At 33.1% G+C, this 21,015-nt stretch overlaps 3 protein-coding genes across 3 annotated transcripts; all 3 read right to left on the bottom strand.

The window, feature by feature from the left end:
* LOC104736892 lies at positions 1,471-4,571 on the bottom strand. The gene is made up of 11 exons (XM_010456977.1): positions 4,388-4,571; positions 4,172-4,259; positions 3,913-4,086; positions 3,767-3,838; positions 3,604-3,681; positions 3,264-3,388; positions 3,083-3,155; positions 2,885-2,946; positions 2,398-2,781; positions 2,170-2,260; positions 1,471-1,834 (listed from the first exon to the last, which is right to left on the bottom strand). Exons 1-11 carry the CDS (start codon positions 4,465-4,467, stop codon positions 1,640-1,642), a joined length of 1,422 nt encoding a protein of 473 aa, XP_010455279.1. The 5' UTR covers positions 4,468-4,571; the 3' UTR covers positions 1,471-1,639.
* LOC104736890 (non-specific lipid-transfer protein 15-like) lies at positions 16,175-17,157 on the bottom strand. Its single transcript, XM_010456976.2, has 2 exons — positions 16,757-17,157; positions 16,175-16,382 (listed from the first exon to the last, which is right to left on the bottom strand). Exons 1-2 carry the CDS (start codon positions 17,104-17,106, stop codon positions 16,367-16,369), a joined length of 366 nt encoding a protein of 121 aa, XP_010455278.1. The 5' UTR covers positions 17,107-17,157; the 3' UTR covers positions 16,175-16,366.
* On the bottom strand, positions 18,006-21,000 carry LOC104736889 (coatomer subunit zeta-3). Its single transcript, XM_010456974.2, has 7 exons — positions 20,906-21,000; positions 20,344-20,379; positions 19,658-19,817; positions 19,310-19,457; positions 19,144-19,221; positions 18,444-18,528; positions 18,006-18,329 (listed from the first exon to the last, which is right to left on the bottom strand). The coding sequence occupies exons 2-7, from the start codon at positions 20,356-20,358 to the stop codon at positions 18,270-18,272; spliced, it is 546 nt and encodes a 181-aa protein (XP_010455276.1). The 5' UTR covers positions 20,359-20,379; positions 20,906-21,000; the 3' UTR covers positions 18,006-18,269.

The raw sequence follows: 21,015 nt of genomic DNA, 5'->3' as shown, positions 1-21,015 counted from the left end.
TATGTTTCCATCACCCTTAGAGTTTGTTTTCACTATCTTGCATAAGAACAACAAGATAGTGAGCTTTTTCCTCTCTATATAGCTTTTCTTCCGCATCTTCATCAGCTTCTGTTCCACATATTTTATTTTAATTTTCTCAGTCCTCCCAAACATGTCCTTGACAAAATTTAATCTTCCCAAGTTCTCATACCCCTTCGGATATTCATGACAGTCCAATCCGGTTAGCAAGACATGCTCTTTCAAGACAGTACATGCACTCCATTTACCACAAACCAACACTCTTTTTCCATCTTCGTACGATATGTGCGAAGCAGAAGCATCCACATACCTTGAGTCATGTGGTTTTGCTCTTTAGGCATGTGGAATATATGCTTGAATTGGGAATGATTTCTGAACCACTTTGTTTCTTTTGGGATACACTACACCTAGTGATAATCTTACACCCTTTGGTGTACTCAGATTCTTTGTATATCATTTCTCGCTGCATTGGTTGGGAATCATCATCTTCCGCAACGTTATCATCATCTGTATCCTGCAAATTCAAACATAAATGAATTAGATTCTTAATTCCACTTGAACCAGTTGAACCGAGTTCAACTAGTTGAACCGAGTTCAACTAGTTGAACCAATTCGACTGCCAATCTTCAGTTTCTCCTAATCCTAATAATCAGATCCATTCTAATCAGGAAATCCTAAATTCCTAATCCTAATTCCCAAACAAATGTATGTACCTTTACGGTTTCCTCCGCTTCACTAACGGCTTCTATTTTTTCGGTTATCGCGGTTATCGCCAATTGTAGCCCTTCCTCGGTTGGCTCCATCTCGATTGTTGGAACAACATAATCGTCCCCAACATCCTCTTCTTCTGTTGGAGTTTCTTTTGCAAGTTCACTCGTGGAACCATCTTCTGGTTCAGTCGGCTCGGCGGTTTCTGTTCGATCTTTACGAAGATTGGCAGTCGAATCGTATTCTCCATCTCCACTTGCATTAGCCATTACTACTGATGGCGACGGAACTTGAACGGCGGATCCACGGATCGAAAACGGAACGCCGCGGTGGGATGAACGGTATCTTTTTTTACCTCGACGGCGATGGGGCGAGAGAAACATATAAACTTATGTGTTTACTTTTAGGGTAAATAACCATCAATAGGAGGATGAACTAATTTATGTTTTTGGGTCGGATATAGGCTTGGATCGGATTCTTTGGTTGCGCTTGTAGTTTCTTGTTTTTTTTTAGGTTTTTTAGTCGTTTCATAATTTCTCGCCAATAAAAATATTTATCCCGAAATTAATTATTAGAACACTGGCATTCTAGATTTTTTATTGTGGGTTTCAAGACATTGATCCAATTCTAATTAGGTTAATAAAAAAAAACGTAGGAGTTCTAACTGCTGAAACTAAAACCTCTACCTCTGATGAATAGAATTAATGGTATTTACTTAAATATGTAATTATTAAAAACCTCAAATTAGAAATTGAAATAGTGAAACTAACACCAAAATAATAAGATCCGTCTGTCTTGGTCAGTTCTTAAACGCAAGACGAAACAGAGAATCTACCGACGATCTGTGTTTCTGTACATTGTAAGACATATATACCAAAGTATTCGCTTCACTCAACAAGCAAGAATCAACCCTTCATTTCTTCTTAGCATCGATAAACATAGCACGAGTCCAGTGTTCAACATCCTCCGACTGTGAAGGTGGTGGCGGGTACTTAGGATGCTCCACCAAATCCCATCCGTTCATATCGTTGTTCTTCCGGGTTGATGATGCGGTTGCAGAGAGATAACTGGCTCCTGAGTTTTGATCCTGGTTATAACTTGCGTTCCTCTGCTCGAAAATAATTAAGAGGTGTCGTTAGAAAGAAACCGTGAGGCAACAAACATATGAACTGCTTATGCAAAATCAAACACCAATCAATGCGGATTTAAGTGCAACTCATCCAAGTAAATGTCAGATGAATCCATCAACATCTACAAAGTTTCGCCATTGGTAAAGGATTTGGATAAAAGATCTAATGTGTTACGAGTTACGACATATTTAGAAGTTATATCAATTTTCAAATCATTTTAATGGGTCCTTAAGCTGCTAATATGGTTTTTGATCATGTTTGGGAGTTTCCTACAAAAAAAATGATAATGGGTTAAAGAGGAATTAGCATGTACCGGAAGATGGGCACTTTCAAGTAAGGAGCTTGAGATGACAGAGTTAACGTTCCAAATGGATTTGTTGAGTTGTTGAGCCTGCTTGCATGATCTGCATCATCAGAACACATAAACGTATCAGCAAACTATACACTTATATATAGATCCCCATACAAAAGGAGAAAAAAGAAACAATATGTGAAGAGGATATATGTGCAGATACGTGCGTCAAACATAAGATTGGTTTACCTTGAAGAAGCCATTTTCAGGGAGAAAACAGATCGGACCTCCTTTGATGACGAAAGTGTGGCCAATAACTTGGCAAATGCTTCAAAAGTCGAAGCCTCGGGAGGTACTTCGAGGAAAAGTGAATTGTAACAATATGCTGTCAAGCACGCAACACTTTTCTTGAGAAGAGCTATCCCTTTCTGCAGATCTCTGTGTGACTCAATCGAATGAGGAGAAGCAGCGGAGTACTTAAAGCTGTTGTTTCCAGTAGAGTCCAGACGGGATTCTTTTCTATCGGATTCCATGGAAGCTACACCAAAGTTGCTGGAGTTTTTATCTGTCCATGAGTTTTCAACGCTGGTTGAGCAATAATTCCGGCAGGGTATGAAGAGAGGATACTCGTTGCTGCAACAGAACAAATGACTGGTTTAGTTTCGTTTATTTTTACCATCTTTCAAAGCACATCTATGTAGAATGATGACTCCAAAAAGAGGAAAAAGGATTGTACCTTCGAGTAGGAGGACTTGCGTCCCAATAGGAATTTCGTTGCCATATACGGGAACAAGAGCCCTGTGTGGTGAAAAACCAACAGACATGGACGAGTTTACAAGAGCAGAAAGTGAACTATAATCTTTTGCTGATAGATGATTACTTTTGTATGGTGATTACTTGCAATGCAAATGTATTGAAGATAAAACAATCATACCGCAAAACCTGAGCTATGTAGTGCAGGAGCGGCTAAGTTGTGAACAACAAGGTTCAGAAGTTGGATCATATACCTGCTCCACATGTCAAAATTTGGTCTTACAAAACCGGATATATACCACGGAATAGGAAAGGTTGAAACCCAAATGCATAGCCTTCAAAAAGAAAGAGTAAAACATTACCCTAAAGAGACAGCAAGCTCTTCTGATGGGATGGAATGAGGGTCCAAACCACTTGGTAGACGTGAATTGCAAATAAGATTATATTGACGACTTGAACCGTTCTGACTCTCTCCGTCAAGACTAACCTAAACACAGTACAGAGCAACTAGTGTAAAAAACTACTCCAACAAGATAAAAAAAAACAATTTATACCTAAATACAGTACAGAGCAACTACAGTACAACACTATTCCAACAAGATAAACAGAAACAATTTATACCTAAATACAGTACATAGCAACTAGTGTAAAACACTAGTCCAGAAAGATAAACAGAAACAATTTATCAACTAATATATGTACCCGGCGTAGAGGGAACAATTTGCATATTTGCTTCACAACCACTGACTGCTTATGAAGACGCTCAGATGAAATTGCCATCTGCAATCAAGAAAACTCAACTCTTGACATCACACATCACAAAATACATGACCGGATAAACCAATTCAGAGCTAAGCTTACTTACATGACCAAGGGTCTGTGTACATATTAAATTAGGAAAATACTTCTCTACTTGTTCAACTCTAATTTTCTCAAGCTGCAAAAAACAGAGTTATCACCAAACTCGAATCTTTCACATATTCATCATAAAGCATTGAACATTTTTCGTACCGTGGAACGAGCTGAATCAAGAACACCATATTTAACTTTAAGATCACAAGATCCTCTTTCAATCTTAACCTTCCCTTGATTCACTAATTCCTTACTACTCTTAAGTCTACTCTTCAACTTTGAAAGCTTCTCGTTTTGAATCAATCTCCAATTCTTCTGATCATCAGCTTTACCCTAAAAAGATACGAATCCAAAACATAAATCAAATATAACAGAACAAAAGAGATGATGAAACTTGGAACAATCTCAAAAACCAAACCTTAGATTCTAATAGCTCACTCAATCTTGAATGTAAAGTATCTCTTCGAGTCTTGAGTGACTTCAACAAAGTGTTATACTCAATCAATCTGTAGATAATAATAATAAAAAAAAAAAAAAAAAAAAAAAAAAAAAAAAAAAAAAAAANAAAAACTAATGAGAATTCTGAAAGAAAAAAAAAAATGGAGAACAAAGCTTTAGAGAAATCGATGTAAACCTATGATTAACGCAAGCACTACAGATACAAGCACGATTAGTATTATCGCAAATAGCGCAGTTGCTGGATCGTTTTATCATCGTTTTATTCCAGAAACATATTCTCCGGAGAGAATCACCGGAGATAGAGAGGGTCGGCGACAAATTGGGAAATTAAACAGTTGGGTGTGTGTGTGTGTGAAGGGGTAAACGTCGTAGCGAGAGAGATGCGGATATTTTCTTAGGCTTTGATTTGGTAAACCGTAAACCGGTATCGCTGCGGTATAAAATTTAATCGGTTTGGATAACCAATGTACCAAAATCCAAAATAGGTAATTTTTTTTTGGAAATTTTCCATTTTAACGCACTTTTCTATCATTCAATTACCCAATACCACAATTTTTATCCATAAGATACTTTTTAGCTCTTTTTACATTGTTCATTTAATTTCGGTATAATTTTACCCCTCATCTGGTTCTAAATGGATTTTGGTTTCTAATTACAATGGTTTCACCATTATATGCTCCCCCTCCATTTGTAACTAAAAAAAACTGATCGTGCGGCTTGAATTTTTGCACGTGTCTAACCCTCCAAATTAGATGTTAGCAGCAGTATATAAAGTTTTCTTTTGTGTGGATAAGGGAGACAAGAAGGAATAGAGTTTTTATAAGGGAACATGGCGGCTAGTGTAGTTATGTTTCTTTATCAATTTTTGGTTATTTTCTGTGGACTGCAATATTGTTTTATTTTTCTCTGTGGATTGCAATATTGTGTTTGGTTGTGCTTTATAAACCAACATCTGTTTTTGTTTGAGGGTTGAACTTTGTATTTTCCTATGCGCAGAGCCGTCGCTAAGATTTGAAGGGCTACAAGCGATGAAATATTTTTTTGGTCCACTTTGTTGGAAAAAAGGAAAAATAGAAATAAAGATACAATATATTGCTGTTTCATAGACTCGAACTCAGAAAATAAAGGTAGCATCACGAATACTAAGAACTAGACTAAGACAACTTTTTAGATGTAAAGGCCTAAAAATGTATATAAAAAAAAACGGCCACAAGCATGAGCTTCATTAGCCTGTCCCAAGGGTCGGCTCTGCCTATGCGGCGAGTGGGCTTGTTCTGTGGATGACGTTTGTAAATTTGAGGTGGATAAGTTTCTCGTTTCGAAGGTCATACCCGTATCGGAAACGATTACTTTAGCTGAACTTGAGGATACTGTAATACTTGAATTCGGCGTTGTTTTGAAGAAGGCTTGTTTCAGCTATTGTTATCCTAACAACATGCTTTTCACGACGGGTGCGAGAACTTCTCCTATTCTGGTTACTAACGATGTTGGCTTAGAGTACTTCAAGCAATTGTTTCGAGAGAACCGTCATTTAAATATTTTTGTCAACTTCAAAGAATCTAGAAACAGAGGAATAAACAGAGATGACTTAAAGTCAGGGGAAAGAGGTACTGATGTATTCGGTGGTGGCAATCTGGGGTCGGGTAGCTATTCGTCTGGCTGCAGTTTTCGAACAAGCAATGATGAGTTGGCACCATTAATTGAGGTCGCTCTTACTAGCCAAGTAGATGATGTGATCGTTGCTAATCTTTCTGATATGGAGAACAAGTTTAAAAAGAGGAGTTTGTAATGGTAAAAGTGGGAAGCGTCTGTCTGGTAGCAATTCATCTGGATGTAGTTTTGAAAATGGTAAGCGTGGAAAGTGTATGTCTGGTACCAGTTCTGCTGTGTGTGGTTTTGGTACCATTAAACCTTTCATTGATGAGGATTTTTAATGGAAGCAACTTTGGGTTCTAAATCAACAATCCCCATAATACCTACTACTCAGGTTGATGCTAAGATATTGGATGAGGTTGCTGAAATAGAGTCAAAGTATTTGGATTTTTTTTTTTCAAACCTCGAAATTATATGTTCATAGTGGCAAAAACGATGAAAAAATATATATAAAGTGGTGCCATTAAAAGTAGTAATCAACCCAAATTGTGATCGACAACTCAGAAATATGCGTTATAGTGGATGTTTGAAAGCTGCTCATATTGAAGTATAATCTGTTGCTTGCCCTATAACAATTTAGGCCTTGAATGGCTGTGGATTCAAGTTGTTTGTGGTTTTAGATTTTCCAAAAAAAACTATTTTAAGACCAAATAAGATTATGAGAAAATTGGTTTTCTAAAAAATAAGGAATCCAAATTTTGATATATTTTTGTCAATTTTCAAAACTTGAATTCTTTTTCTATTTTATTTTAATAAGTTTTTAACACAAAATCTAAAAGTCATAAACCAAAATCTAGAATCTAAAAGAAAAGAGAGGCAAAAACTAGAATTCAAATTAAACCACTTAAATACTTGTAAACATTCATTAAGGCATTCATTGCCTTAACAAGTAAATGAGTTGTAGAAGAAAAAGCTAATGATAGTAGCTAAATATTATATCAGATCACGCGGTGCGAATTATCTTATTAATAAACGAATCATGTGGAACAAAGACAAAAAAAAATGTTATTCCAAAAATTTGGGGATTATCCTACTATATTAATTGAGAAGTACAAATATGAAACTAACCTTATAAAGTGTAAAAAATTACAATGTGAAGCAATTGATTTTAAAGAATTATTAGCTTAACGATATATATATATATATATTCTCTTTCTAATTAATTATGGACAAAAATTACTAAATAATTTACAAAAAATATAAACCAATCAGAATTTTAAAAACTAAGATTTTATATCCAAGTAGACAATGAAATTATAGGTTAACTAGGGATCGGACCCACACATACGTGCGGGGTTAATTTCAAAAAAAAATAAATTACAATTAGGTTTTGATTATTTACATACAGGTGGAGTTACATTTGTAAACGTATTTGTTAAAAAATGTTATTAACATTCATAATCCAACTTTATACCAATTTAATATTCAAATTATTTTCAGTTCGGTTTAAAAAAAATATAATTTGTTTTTAAAGTATTAAAAATAGTAAGAGAAAGATAGTACGTCTGTTTCAGGATTCCGTCGCGTCCCATATATGGTTTGTCTTGTTTTGGGAACCCGTCCCGTCCTAAAATATACACTTTCCTTTTAAAAATCAAGTTCTCTTTTGTAAATTCAAAAGTTGGAGTTTTATAAGATTATGTCATTTGAAATATATCCACTAATGTTTTTTTTTCTTGGTTAAAGAAAACAAAAGAGCATACATCTAGAAAAACATTAAAACCAACTTTTAAGTTTACAAAATGAAAATGTATATTTGTTATTATAATATTTTTTTAGTAAAGTTATGTTGTTATTATTTATTTTTTATATAAAAAAAAAAAAAATTTCTGTCAATTGGTTAACGCCGGTCAATACTAGTCAACACTAGATTCTGACAAACACGAGAACTTGATGGTTATGATATTGTACATAGAACTCATGTTTGTTCTGGAAGTAACCGACCCGCACGTACGTGCAAGTTTTATTTTTTATATTTATTTTTCTCAAACTACATAGTATTTAATAATAAAGCAAATTTTATGATTATTATAGGATTGTTTTTTCAGTTTAGTTTTAAAATCGAAGAAATAACGGTTCTACAGTGTTTAATGGATCATAATGTTAAGAATAAAAAAGAATATTGTGGGTCTGTATGGTTTTACTGTAATGGGCCGTAGAATTGATGAAAACTTGAAAAAAGGTAAAAAAAAAAAAAAATGAAACGTCAAACAAAATACGGGTCATCTTCTCCACTCCTCATCGATTTTTCTTTCCACCGAAACATAGACGATAACAGCTGAATCGAAATCGATATACCCATATATTTTTAAAATCCATATACTTCTTCGATATATTTGTCTTTGTTAGAGTATTTGATTGTCTGAACGGGTAAGTTAACAGTTGGATCTGGTTTTTCATTTTCGTCTACCGGTTGAATTTTTTATTTGTTTGAGACCTAATTTTTGTCTTTCATTTTAACAGATTTTCGCTGTGTGTTTCTTTAAATTTTAATCGGGTATGATGCGTTTTCTTCATCAATTTAATCTAATTTTCCTACAAATTTTCGTTAACATGAAGTTTGTTGTTTACAAAGATTTTAATTTACTTTTTTTATAAAAAGTGGCAATTTAAACAGTGTTGTAGTGATTGGATCTATTTCTCCATTCCAACTTAACAGTTTTATTTGTTATTTGATTTGTAAACTAATTGATATATTTCCTCTCATCAATATAGACTTGCAGTAGATTTTGTGAAATGTAAATCAGGTATGAGTCTTATTCATCTTTTAGTTCTAAGTTTGATACGTATTTTATTTCATATAATCTTCTGTAATTCCATTGTCGTTTGGTGTAGTTTACGACTGATTGTTTTCTGAAAACATAAATCATTGTTTTTTCTGTGATTTGCTATCCTTGTCCAAAGGAACACTGTTGTTGATATCACTCTACACATAGCCATGCACATACATATCAATTTCAAATTAAAAGGCATGCTCAGGATAATGCAAATCAAATAATGAAATTTATGTACCTCTTCTTTGAGTATTATTGAGAATATGTAACTTGAAAGCGTGTTGTGTTGACCTATTAAGAAAGCCAACATATGAGCATGGATTTTTTTTTTAAAAACAATCCATCTTGATCCTTAACCTTGGTTCCCAATCGGGCTGGCTTCAATTTTATCATTGTGCTTATTCTGTTATTCAAGTAGACAATATAGATGTAAGTAACAATAGAAACAATCAAACTGATTTGTTTTAAAGTTATTAAAAGACTTTATAATACATGATTATACAATTGGTTTAATTACTTAACCTTTTTAATTGCTATTTCGCTAGTCTGGATGAAGTTCTGAAACATCATTGACCTGAGCCAAGTGAGATGAAACCGGAGAAAATGTAAGTTTATTGGAAACTGTGGACACAAATGATCAAAGTCGCCCTTATAGAAAGGTTTTACATTTCGTCCTTATAGCAGTGGGCACAAATGTTAAAAAAAAAAAAAAAAAAGGTTCTCACCTTTTAAAGGTGATATCCTTGCAGGAAAGGATTTGATTATTGGGTGACTCTTATATGGTTCTCCGTGTGATCCTGATAAGATTGTGAGTTACAGTTCTCACTCTCTTATCAATACTCCCCCTTTCAAAACAGCTTGTCCTCAAGCTGTGATGTAGCAAATGTAGTGAAGATGGAAAAACAGTGACTGCAGTCCTTAAATCTTTGAACTTAAACCACCAGTCCTTGCAAAATTTTCTCTTGCATAAAATAGAGAAGTATATCGTCCAAGCAAAGCACACAAACAAAACTCTTATTTTCCTCAAACTTGGAACCTTCACATGAAGTACGATGCTGAACATGAGTGTCTCCTTTTATAAACTGTTCCAGCGCTAGTGGAGTCCAAAAATCCTGGTTAATCTCTTTGTATGTAACCTTCTTCTGAGTTGTAGTAAGAAGTTGTAGGTTGGAGGTTGTAGGCAACAACATAGATGTATGAGTTGCAGGGTTTCTGTCAAGCCCAATCGGAGACCACCAATCAACAGCCATATGCTCTTTGCCACTCTTGTAAACACACGCAAACCACTTCCCTTTGTCATGTTCATTCACTGTTTGTTGGGAATTAACCAAACTGTTCCTGTATCTCAATTTAAGTGACAGTAACCTCATTTGATGGAGATGTTGCAGTTTCTTGTTTCTCTTCCAACTCACTCTTCTGCTCCAAGAGTGCGAATAGTCTTGATTGTGTTGTTTCCTAAGTCTTACCTTCTTTGGCTTGTATTTGAACATCCATGATTTCAAATATCTACTTCTCTTCTTTGTTTTCAAACTTTCTGTCTGTGGAGACAATTGCCTGAACATTTGGTATGCATAAGAAACTGTTGTGATACTAGTCAAAGTCTTAAACATCTCACCATCACCTTTTACCAAAGCCATCTTGATGTTTTCCAAGTCTGAAGCTTGTTGATGACACAATTTCTCTTCAGAGGAGTCATTCTCTTTCTTAGCTGAATCTGACTCTTGCATTGACTCTTTTACCAAAACCACTTCATAATCAGATCCATAAATCTCCTTATTCTCCAACATCAAAGCTCTAGCTACAACCATCATCTCAGACAAATTACATGGCTTTTGTATAAGAACCACTCCTGCATTTCCTGAGTTAACCCATTAAGAAAAATCCCTTCTAATTTCTGGTCATCCAAGCCTGTCACTTTAGAAGACAAGTCTTCAAACCTCTGTACATAATCAGATATAGTTCCTGTTTGTTTGATACGAAACAGACTTAAACATGGTCCTCTAATCTTCGATTTACCAAATTGCTGCATCAATCTTGTTTTAAACTGACTCCAACTCTCAAACTTCCTCCTATTCACTTCCAAATTGTACCAGGCTCAAGGCTTCTCCCTGCAAGCTCACTGAAACTAAGGCTAGTTTCTCTGCATCGTTGTACCCACCCATGCGAAAGAAACGTTCGACAGTGGCGATCCATCCGTACATCATAAATCCTTCAAACACTGGCATTTCCACTTTCTAAGAAGATTCTCTCTAATACCATGCCTAATCTCACTAAGGCAAGGTTCCTGAGAAGAAAATGGTACCTGATTAAGTTGATCGTGCGATCTTGGAGCTTCTGATTGGCTTAAATCACCAACCTCATGCACCGTCTTTTGTTTTGGCCAATCTTGAATCAAAAAATCTAACTCTCGTCTAATTTCCATCAATTGCTGATCATGGACCTCGATCTTGGCATCCATGCGATCTTCGGCCTCTCGAATCCTCGTTCCCAACTCTGACAATTGATCGGAAATCTCAACCGATGCTTGCTCCACCGCTGAAAACTCCTTCACCGGCGTCAAAACTTGCTCCATCACCATCTTGATCTTGTAATTTCTCCGATTTGATAAAATCCCCAAATTCGCCGACCTAATCTTGATATTGCGTTTGATTCGATCCGAGATCACATATGAAAAACAATATGAAAAACTGAACTATTTGGAACCTGATTATTAATCCAGTAGAATTCCTTTGTGAATTTCGAGTTTGAGAGTTGATACATGGTGTAGGCTTCCTTGTATTGGACACGTATTCTTCATCCTGTTTCATATAATGACAATAGTGACATTAGTTTCATATTATGATAAATAGTGCTTAGCCATAAAGAGAATTAAGATTATACAACTTTGGGATCAAATGTGATACACTTACTTTGAATTCGAGATTTTTTTTTTTTTTGCATCATTGGTGGCCATCTCTTCTAAAAAGGTGATTATCTGACTTATTATTCTAGGTTTGAGGTATTTGCTCCTTTATGTCGTCTAGCCTTGTTTATATAGAAATTTGAGTTATGAGTTGTTGTGATTGTGTAAATTGTAGAATATTCTGTGAATCAATGAAAGATTGTCACTTAATGTGTTTATTTTATTTTCGGTTAGAATTGATATGATAAAGGATGATTTTTTATGTCATTAGATTAATTAACGTTTTTGTTTGCCATGATTGATATTACGTTTGGTAAGTTTTCGAAATCCCTGATTTGTTGGAAATTAAATGAGTAACCAAAATGATATGATAGGTATTTCAACCATATTGTTTTGATTCGGTGAGTTTTTTGCAGATTTATAGACGAAAAATATGGCAATTATTACTCCGGTGACGTTGGAAAATGGTAAGTTGTCCAAAACGGTTATCTTTAAAATCTCTTATTTGTTGGAGATTAAATGATTACCCAAAAGAATTTTATTTCGAATTTAAACGCAAGCTGCCAAGCTGTTTGAATTTATTTACTTTGTAGGATTACGAGAACCAGTTTGTTTGGACACATAGCTACCTTATCAAAGATCCGAATATGTTAGTAGCCAAACATAGAGGACCCGCGTGTGTTTTTTACTTTTAAGATTACATCTTTGTCCACAATTGTTTTTTTCTTTGTTTTTTCCCTTTTTATTTCGTAGGGATATTTCATGTGATACATGATTAATTATTTTTTTTATTCCTAAGTGTGCTTTCCAAATTAATAGTATAGATAACTAAATTTCAGAAATTTTGTTAAGATTTTATATGTAAGTAGACAATTGAATTGTTCTTTAATTGTTTATTAGAAAAACAAATACTTTAATTGTTTATTAGAAAAACAAATATTAGAATGTCTTGCCATTTTTTGTCTTGAAAAAAGCATGATTGTTAAACTGCCACGCCATCGATAGAGAAGGACTATATTACGGGTGACTTTCAAAATTGTAGTATTGACCTGCGTTTATTTCAAGTGAAGGGTTTTCTCGTAAAAGAATATTACTTTATTCTATCATCTATCTTTTATTTTAGATAATTTGTTAGAAATACTCCATTTGAAATACTCCTTTTCAAAAATATCCTTTTTCTAAAATACATTTTTTTGAACTTTTTCATTTTTAAACTTTTTCATTTTTACCCTTTTTGCACAATTATAAAATGTTAAATTAATTATTAGAATTTTCTTTTTAAGTTTGGGTTCTCTATTATACATTTAGGATATAGTTTTGAGAGGTTAGGGTTTAGTATCTGGAGTTTAGGGCTTAGAATTTAGTTATTTTATATATAGAAAAAGGGTATTTTTGAAAATGGATAACATGATATGGTATTTTTAAAAAGTGATATAGGAAAAGAAGTATTTTTGAAAATCTTCCTTTATTTTATTTACAAATTTTTTTGAATTGTCATATAGTACTTATGATTAATAAATATGTAGAATTTTTCTGCATAGGTTGTGATATGATTTTTTTAAAAGCGAAGATATATTACTTAATCTATGAAGATAAAGTGTTTGTTTTAATTTTCCACATTGGCGGATTGGTAAAACTAAATTTATGTGGTTGATAAATTAATAAATTTTATTTGCTCATAATTAAAATATCATAACTACTACATCAAAATATTTTACAAAATAATGATGCAAATACAACAAATAAATAATATAAAACTATAATTTACATTAAACAAATTAAAATAATCTAATATTTTAAAATAATTAGTATTAAAAAGATATATATAAATTTACCGAATAATTGGACTATTAAAAAAAATATTATCTAAATTTTTAAAAGAAATATAACAATATTTTTATTATTATATTATAATTTTTAGAAAAATATTAATCTGCACTGGATATCTCCTATATATAAAGTAATTATTAACAAATGAACATCAGTTGAACTGCGGACTGCCACCAATATCACTTAGCCACTCCTACCAGGCTATTATCATTGTTGTGGCGGTGGCCCAATGTCGTTAACACTTTTTTTGTTCAATTTCAAGTCATTAACTAATAATTTACCTTATTTTACATTTATCGAATCTCCATCATATTTTTAATACCTTTTCTTTTGAATTTTTAACATTTCTTTTTTAATATTGTAGTTATTATCTATAAATAAATTCAAGTTTCCTTTAAATTTGCTGCAAATATATTTATATTTCTCATGTATGATGTATCTTCTCAATAAATATAAACTTGTTCACCAAGTTCGAATTTTATTAGTTAAACTAGATTATGACCCGCGGTACACCGCGGGATAATTTTTTTGATTTATTTTATTAATATACTATTTTAATAATAATTTTGCAAATGTATGTTTTTGTTAATTTTAGTGATTTAGTATAAAATTCATGGTATACCGCACAACAATTTTTATTTAATAAAATATTAATTAAATCAGTTTTATTCGACATATTTTATATTGGTGTTGTTAAAATAATAAAATAAAGATTTAACCTGTATTAAAGTATCATATTAATGATATTTTATTTTTTAATATTATCAATTCAATCATGTAATGTCATATAACCCGTCATGTAATATAACTCGTTTGTGTTATTTTGAAAATTCAATATGTTTAAATATTCATAATTTGAAACTTTTTATTAAGTTTAGATATACCAATTATAAATTATAAACTTCTTAAAATTATATAATTTACTATATACAGTAAATTTACTATATATGTATGTTGAACACACACTTTTTATATTAATTGAATAATATATGTTCGTTTAAACAAAATTCAAATCACAATATATACAGAAAAAAATACACATTTTATTAGTTTGATGTATTATATGATGATTTACTACATTTAAAATATAAAATCAAAAAAGATGATAGGAAAATATTTTATTTAATATGAAATAAAATTTCTAAAATATATCTATTATTTATAGAATATTATATATATAAATATTTAAAATATTTTAATTATGTTTGGTTATAAGGATAGTAGAGATAATTAACTAAATTTGTTTGGATATGAATATAAGCATTAAATGACATTAAATGCAAAAACTTTCTAAAAATTATTTTTGAGCAAAAACTTCTGCAAAAATACTAGTATAGATTTATTAGGCTTTCCTGGGTCCTTTACAAATACGAGAGATTATTTAACTCAAGACAAGCAAGACTAATTAGTAACTTGTCTTATAGGAGCTTTGCTACGCTCAGGATTCATGCCTCTACCAAAAGGTGACGTTCCAGTCAATGAGAACGACGAGATAAGACAGTCTGCTACAGAATTAGAGTTACAAGTTCAAAATCTTACGGCAGCAATTCAAGAGATGGTTGCACAACAAGATAGAGATGGTTCAAGGACTAACAAGATAAAGGCTAAATATTTTTCCTTTGGGTTTATTTCGGGTGCGGGTGTAGCAGCTGTAATTTTACTCGCCATCGAGATAATTTATAAGGAATAGTATCGATCTTTTAAGTTTGTTATCGGTACAACAAGATTACTATTAATTATGGAACGGTGCTGGAGTTTTTTTTTTCTCTTCATATTCCATTTTTATATATAAAATATGCTTTAGTGGATGTTTGAAAGCATCTCGTATTGAATCAATCTCCATTGTTTTTCTGATCGTCAGCTTTACCCTAAAACAAACTTAAAGTGAATGAGTTGTGTAGGAGATTCTCTAGATTAGTGGTTAAATGAGCTAATTAAGGTAGATAGAAATATAGAAAATCAAACTGAAATGTAAAGAAGAAGATGGATCTTTAGATTAATTGTCACCAAGAATAAATTAGTAACTTTAGATTAATCTTAATAATTGGGTTAAGAGGGGAGTTGCTCCCAGTGGCAACTGTCTAGGTTAACTTACATTGATGTTCTGAAGACTTTATATGAATCTTTGCTTGCTAATTAAAACCTTAATGACATGAGCTAATGGACTTCTCATTCCCTCATTGGACACTACTTTGGGCTTCTTATGGATCCACTGATACTCTCTCAGACACTTTGGTGTGGTGTCGGGTAAAAAAAACAAAACGCTCGAAGAGAAAAAAAGAAAAGAAAAGAAAGTAGGGTATGAGAGTTTCAAGTTTCAACATAGCATGCAGACCCGTCAGAGCCACAAGAAACAAAAGAGACAAAATAATGAGTTCAGAGGTAAAAGTAACAAATAATATACACAGCTGCAACCTTACTAGATTATAGAAAGTTGTTACATGATCCATGTTTACTCTGACAGAAAGTGAAGAAAAGAGCTTCAATGTGATTAGTCTGAGAATATACGTACAGACAGCAAAAGCAGAGTTTCCATTCATATTCTTATGAAACCCTTGAGTCTTACGACCCTGTCTCAGGCTTACACCACCAATGATGTTTGTTTGGGTTTGGTTCAACATCCATTTTTTTTTTGTAACAGAGACAGAGACGGTCGTCGTCACTCAAACAAACAAAAAAAATAATATACCAAAGTTATTATCAGAGCATATGCTTGATTAATACAGACTTATGTATTAGTCTCTAAATCTAATTTCTTTTTTTGTGGAAGCTTAGGTAAGAAGAAGAACAATTGGATTCTCTATAGTTGGAAATTTTTTCCATATATCATATGTGCTCTTTCAACACATCTTTATATAATTTCGATAAACTTATGTTCTAACACTGCTAGTTAAAAACATATGCTTATTTGTTCGGGAACATGTTATGGTGACCAAAAAAAAAAATGAAGTACATTGATCGCTATAATTAATTTTCTTGTGACTTCATCTTCGCTTCAGACCTTTATAATACTGCAGCAAAAAAATATTATTCCAAATTAGAAAAGTTAAGTCCTAGATGATTATTTTCTTTAGGAAAATTATTAGGCAATATTTTGTAAATATCAATAAAATGAGTATTATCTTCCAAAAATATCATTTAAATATATTTATTCCAAAAAATCAAAAAGTTAAAGCCGGCAGATAACATTTTCGTGTATGGGGGCGTTGGTTATTAATCGTTTCTCAAATATAAATTTCATGTACTTTTTTAATAGAACTATTATGTTATTTTATCTAGTGACATTTTGTTTTATATCATATCATATTTTCATAAATATATATATATATATATAATATATATATATATATATATATATATATATATATATGAAAATCCTACATACCTTGCACAATCCGTTTTGGGATCAAAAGGCACAGCGTTAGGAATGTCACATTTTTCAGGCATACCAATAAGTTTTGGAAATTGAGACAACTTAACAACTTCTTGGAAACATTTGCAAAGCCATATACGAGCTTCTTGTGTCTCTGCGTGTCTGTTTACATCGTTTATAGCATAGCAACAATCCGCATGTTGTAGTCCGTTGACTAGTTGCAAGCATGCACTTATCACTTGGCCTTGCGCCATCGCACAATGTCTATCACCATTTGGGTAACTCACCATTTTAGCATTTAGAGTCGGGGTTAGAACAACCAATAAACTGATACAGACAACAACAAAGACTGATTTGCTCATGTTTGCTTGATTTTGATTAGGATTTTTAGGGTGTAATTTGGTTTATTTATAAGAAGACATTCAACATGTATTATATATGCCTAGATTTTATTTTGAAGAAAATGAAAGCATAATTTAATGAATGTTGCTTTTGTTTAAGAAAATATTACCAAAAATGCCAGTATTCCTTTAATAAGGAAAAAAATCTACTAGATCACCAATGCAACTAATGATTAAGAGATTGAGAAAATCTAACTCATTATTTTTTACCAAAACTGAATTTATTTAAATTTAACTCTATTAAATATGAATTTTGACTTTCTTTAGTAGACTTAACTTTGTTTGTACATTTACTAATTATGGAGTGGCTTTCTAATTAATGTTTTGTTGAGAAAAAAAAGGGTATTAATAATGACTATCTTTTTTTAGTTAGTAACAAAATTGTAAGAGATGAGAAGGAGAAAAAAAAATCTAACAGTATTGTTGGGATAATTTCCTGGGAGCCAGAATGAACGCATTTCCCAGTTTTCTTAACAATTCGTAAATGGATTCCCACATCTTCTGTTTAATATAGTTTCCTCCTGAATAGTTGCATCTGCATTCTATGTTGGCAATCAAATAACTAATTTCTTCGAGCAATTTTAAAACAAGGCTTAAACAGTTAAACCACAACACTTGATATCGTCTCTCATAGTCATAGATTTGTAAAACATTTGATTCTATGGAGGTATAATTCAGTAACGTACAAGCATCAATATTTATCATTTCAATGGCGGCAACAGAAACATATTCGTATTTATGCGAAAGAGGGTCTACAAAGAACGTTGAACATCATTCAATGATTCTCCATAAAACTCAGAAAAACAGAAATCATTTGCTCAGTGTGATTGCTCAGATATTTTTATATAAGTAAATATGAATTAACTCAGAAATCACTAGTGCATATGCTGTTGATCCTCAACTTCAAAAATAGTTCCGCAAGAACACCATCATATAGAGAGAATACAAGAAGGGGAATAATATAATCTAAATTCCACGAAAACAAAAAAAAAAAAAAATCGTAAAAAAACAGTGTCATAAAGATAGTTAAGACAATAGGGGATTGATTTCTAATGAACGGCAACCATTTCAGATATGGTTACAAGGGGCTCATGAATATACCATTTCGCTCCCAAGATGAAAAATCATGTAAGAAGACTTCTTGCAAGGTGTTCCCGAGCTGTTGCCAATGCTTGAGTTAATGTCTACAATTCAAAAATCACGAAATGGTCAAATGCATAATCGCTGTAAAGACTATCGCTTTGGTCAAAGGTTGTGTAGTTTAGTTAGTACTAGTTAGTAATCATATTGCATCTCACCTGTTCAGAGAGTGAACCACTTGCTTCTGCGCTTTGCATTGCTACCTTTCCAGCAATAACATTGGCATCTGTTTCAAGTACCATCCTGAACATGTTTCCATAAGACAACACAACCATGAGTAATGAAGTGATAGGGATTCAAACCTATTATATATTATTCATATAATTCACCAAAGAATTACACTTCACAAGAGACTCCATTAACGAGGGAAGTCTCTAAACTCTCAACAATTCCAAAACGCCCCAACGAATTTCCTGGACTATCCTTTTAAACCTTCAGTTCTCAACTAATATCGACTAACCAACGTAAAAGGTATGTTGCTGAGCTCGCAAATCTACAATTTCCCGGCACCCCCCCCTAAGATAGTAAGATAGTGACAATAATCCTGCACTAAGCCCTACAAGAACACCTTACTACACTGCATGAAGTTGTTCACCAATTATCAAACAATAAGTTCTCTCAGCCCCTAAATACCAGATATCACTATGTATGTAATGTAACTCAACTCCATCAGCATATAGTGGACCTAATTGCTAAGATTTCGATGGCAAGCTAAAGTCAGCAATCTTTTACTTCTACCCGCCTATGTTTAAGAGTTGCATATGAGTATAACTATTGCGCAAGGAATAAATGTTAGATCTCCGAAACTAACATAGTCGGAAAATTGTAGAATAGTATCTGAGAGCATATGTAGCATACCCTTGGTCAACCATCTCATCAAGGCACAAAAAGATGAGATCCAAGTTTTCAAGGGCTTCCATCTTTTCAACATTGTTCCTGTACGGAGAAAGGATGCTCAACGTTGATTTTGTATATAGATGATGATAAAAAGGCACATAGTCATCTGTTAAGGTGGGCTAAATACCTCAGAAGTAATGCAACAGCATCAAAAAAGCCTTGAAGAACAGATGATAAGATGAGCTCGTTTTCATTTTCACCTCCCGTAACAAAGAAATGCAGGTCCTGGGCAAACTTATAGACTACAATATTATTCTCCAACAGTGTGATCTCCGCTGCAAAAAGTAACATTAAGAGAAAAAAATTACACACACGTACAAGTGAATTAAGACAGAGAATATGGAGATACCGAGTCAGGAACCCAGAAGACAGCCAACAAGCAAAAAAATCATGTAGCTTTCACATTCATATATGAATACAACTTACAGAGAACTACATATAATAACTGCATGCGTGGAATTCAATTTGGCCTTACCTTCTGAGCGAGCATTGGTCTTGGAAGTCTTTGAGAAGACATACTTTTCAAAAGCTAACTTGGCAGCATTAGTAGTCCAGTCATCTGAGTAATACTTGACAGCCACACGCTTTCCTTCAGAGTCCAGAAGAAGAATATTCTTTACCAAAGGACAAGAATCCTGTTCATTGTAGATCAGACAGTCAGCATCCAAGTATTAAAAAAGAGAAGCAGACGTGAGAATCAATGAAAAGATCATGTAAGGTTGAACTTCTACAACAGCAAGGCAAATAATATATCCAGTCAAGCCACCACCAATCATATAGATAATCACACAGGGTCCAAACTCCAAAGCCTAAGTTCCTTAAGTATTTGCAGCGGCCAATCAAATAAAATGGTATAAGTTACTCAACATCTATGGCTTGACTAAATAGGCCATTACAAACCCATGGAGCTATTTGGTGAAGCCAAAAATGATGAATAACTGATAAAGCTTTTTTAAACATAAATAAAAGAGTCTATCACCACCAAGAAACATACATGACCGGCTTCTCAACTTAAGAAAACTATCGAAATTTTCATTATATCACAACACAACGAAATGCATAAAGGTAACAAACCGAAAAGCATCACAAGACTAGGTTTCATTATGAATACCAGCAAGTATGATCCCCAACAGTATTCAATTAGCTAAGAGATATACTTACATTAGTCCCTGCCATTGTTGTTGATTCAAGATATACCTGAAAAACACACACAAAATCAGACTTTGGTTTCAGAAACAAGATCAGCACTGAACATACCAAGATCTTGATTTCTGTGAACAGATGAACTAAGATCTATTGAAAGAATTATATAGGCCATCAAGGCCGGTCCTGAAATTACGATTTCTACACAACTGCCACCAAATCGACTCCATAACTAAGTTATACTTTCCTTAAAACCAATTTATATTTCAATTTTTCATTCCCAATCCAAAACTTTACGATCAGATCTCTTCAAAGTTATGAAAATGATAGATCATAACATCAAAATCTAACATCGTTGGACCAACACTGTTCCATATCTTAACGATTCAAAGCCGTCAAAAAAAAAACTCATCAAAACTGTACAAAACTTTCATCCCAGATCTCTAGAGAATTGCAATGGATACTTCCATAGAATCTGAAGAAATCAGAACGCAAAGCGAGCGAATCTAGCATTGGAATAAGAAGAACGAAGAAGCAGGAACCAAAAGGAGAAGGAAGATCTCGACGTTTTTTTTTTTACCTTTGAGGTGGCTTCAGAGCTGAAGATGATCTGTGCTTGCGACGACGATGGAATTTGGAACTGTTAAAGAAGAAAACGCGAAGGGGTCTGATTTTATTTCAGAATTTTGC

The sequence above is a fragment of the Camelina sativa genome, chromosome 13 (genome assembly GCF_000633955.1).
Source record: "Camelina sativa cultivar DH55 chromosome 13, Cs, whole genome shotgun sequence".
Lineage (NCBI taxonomy): Eukaryota > Viridiplantae > Streptophyta > Magnoliopsida > Brassicales > Brassicaceae > Camelina > Camelina sativa.
This window is presented reverse-complemented; position numbering and strand designations above follow the sequence as displayed.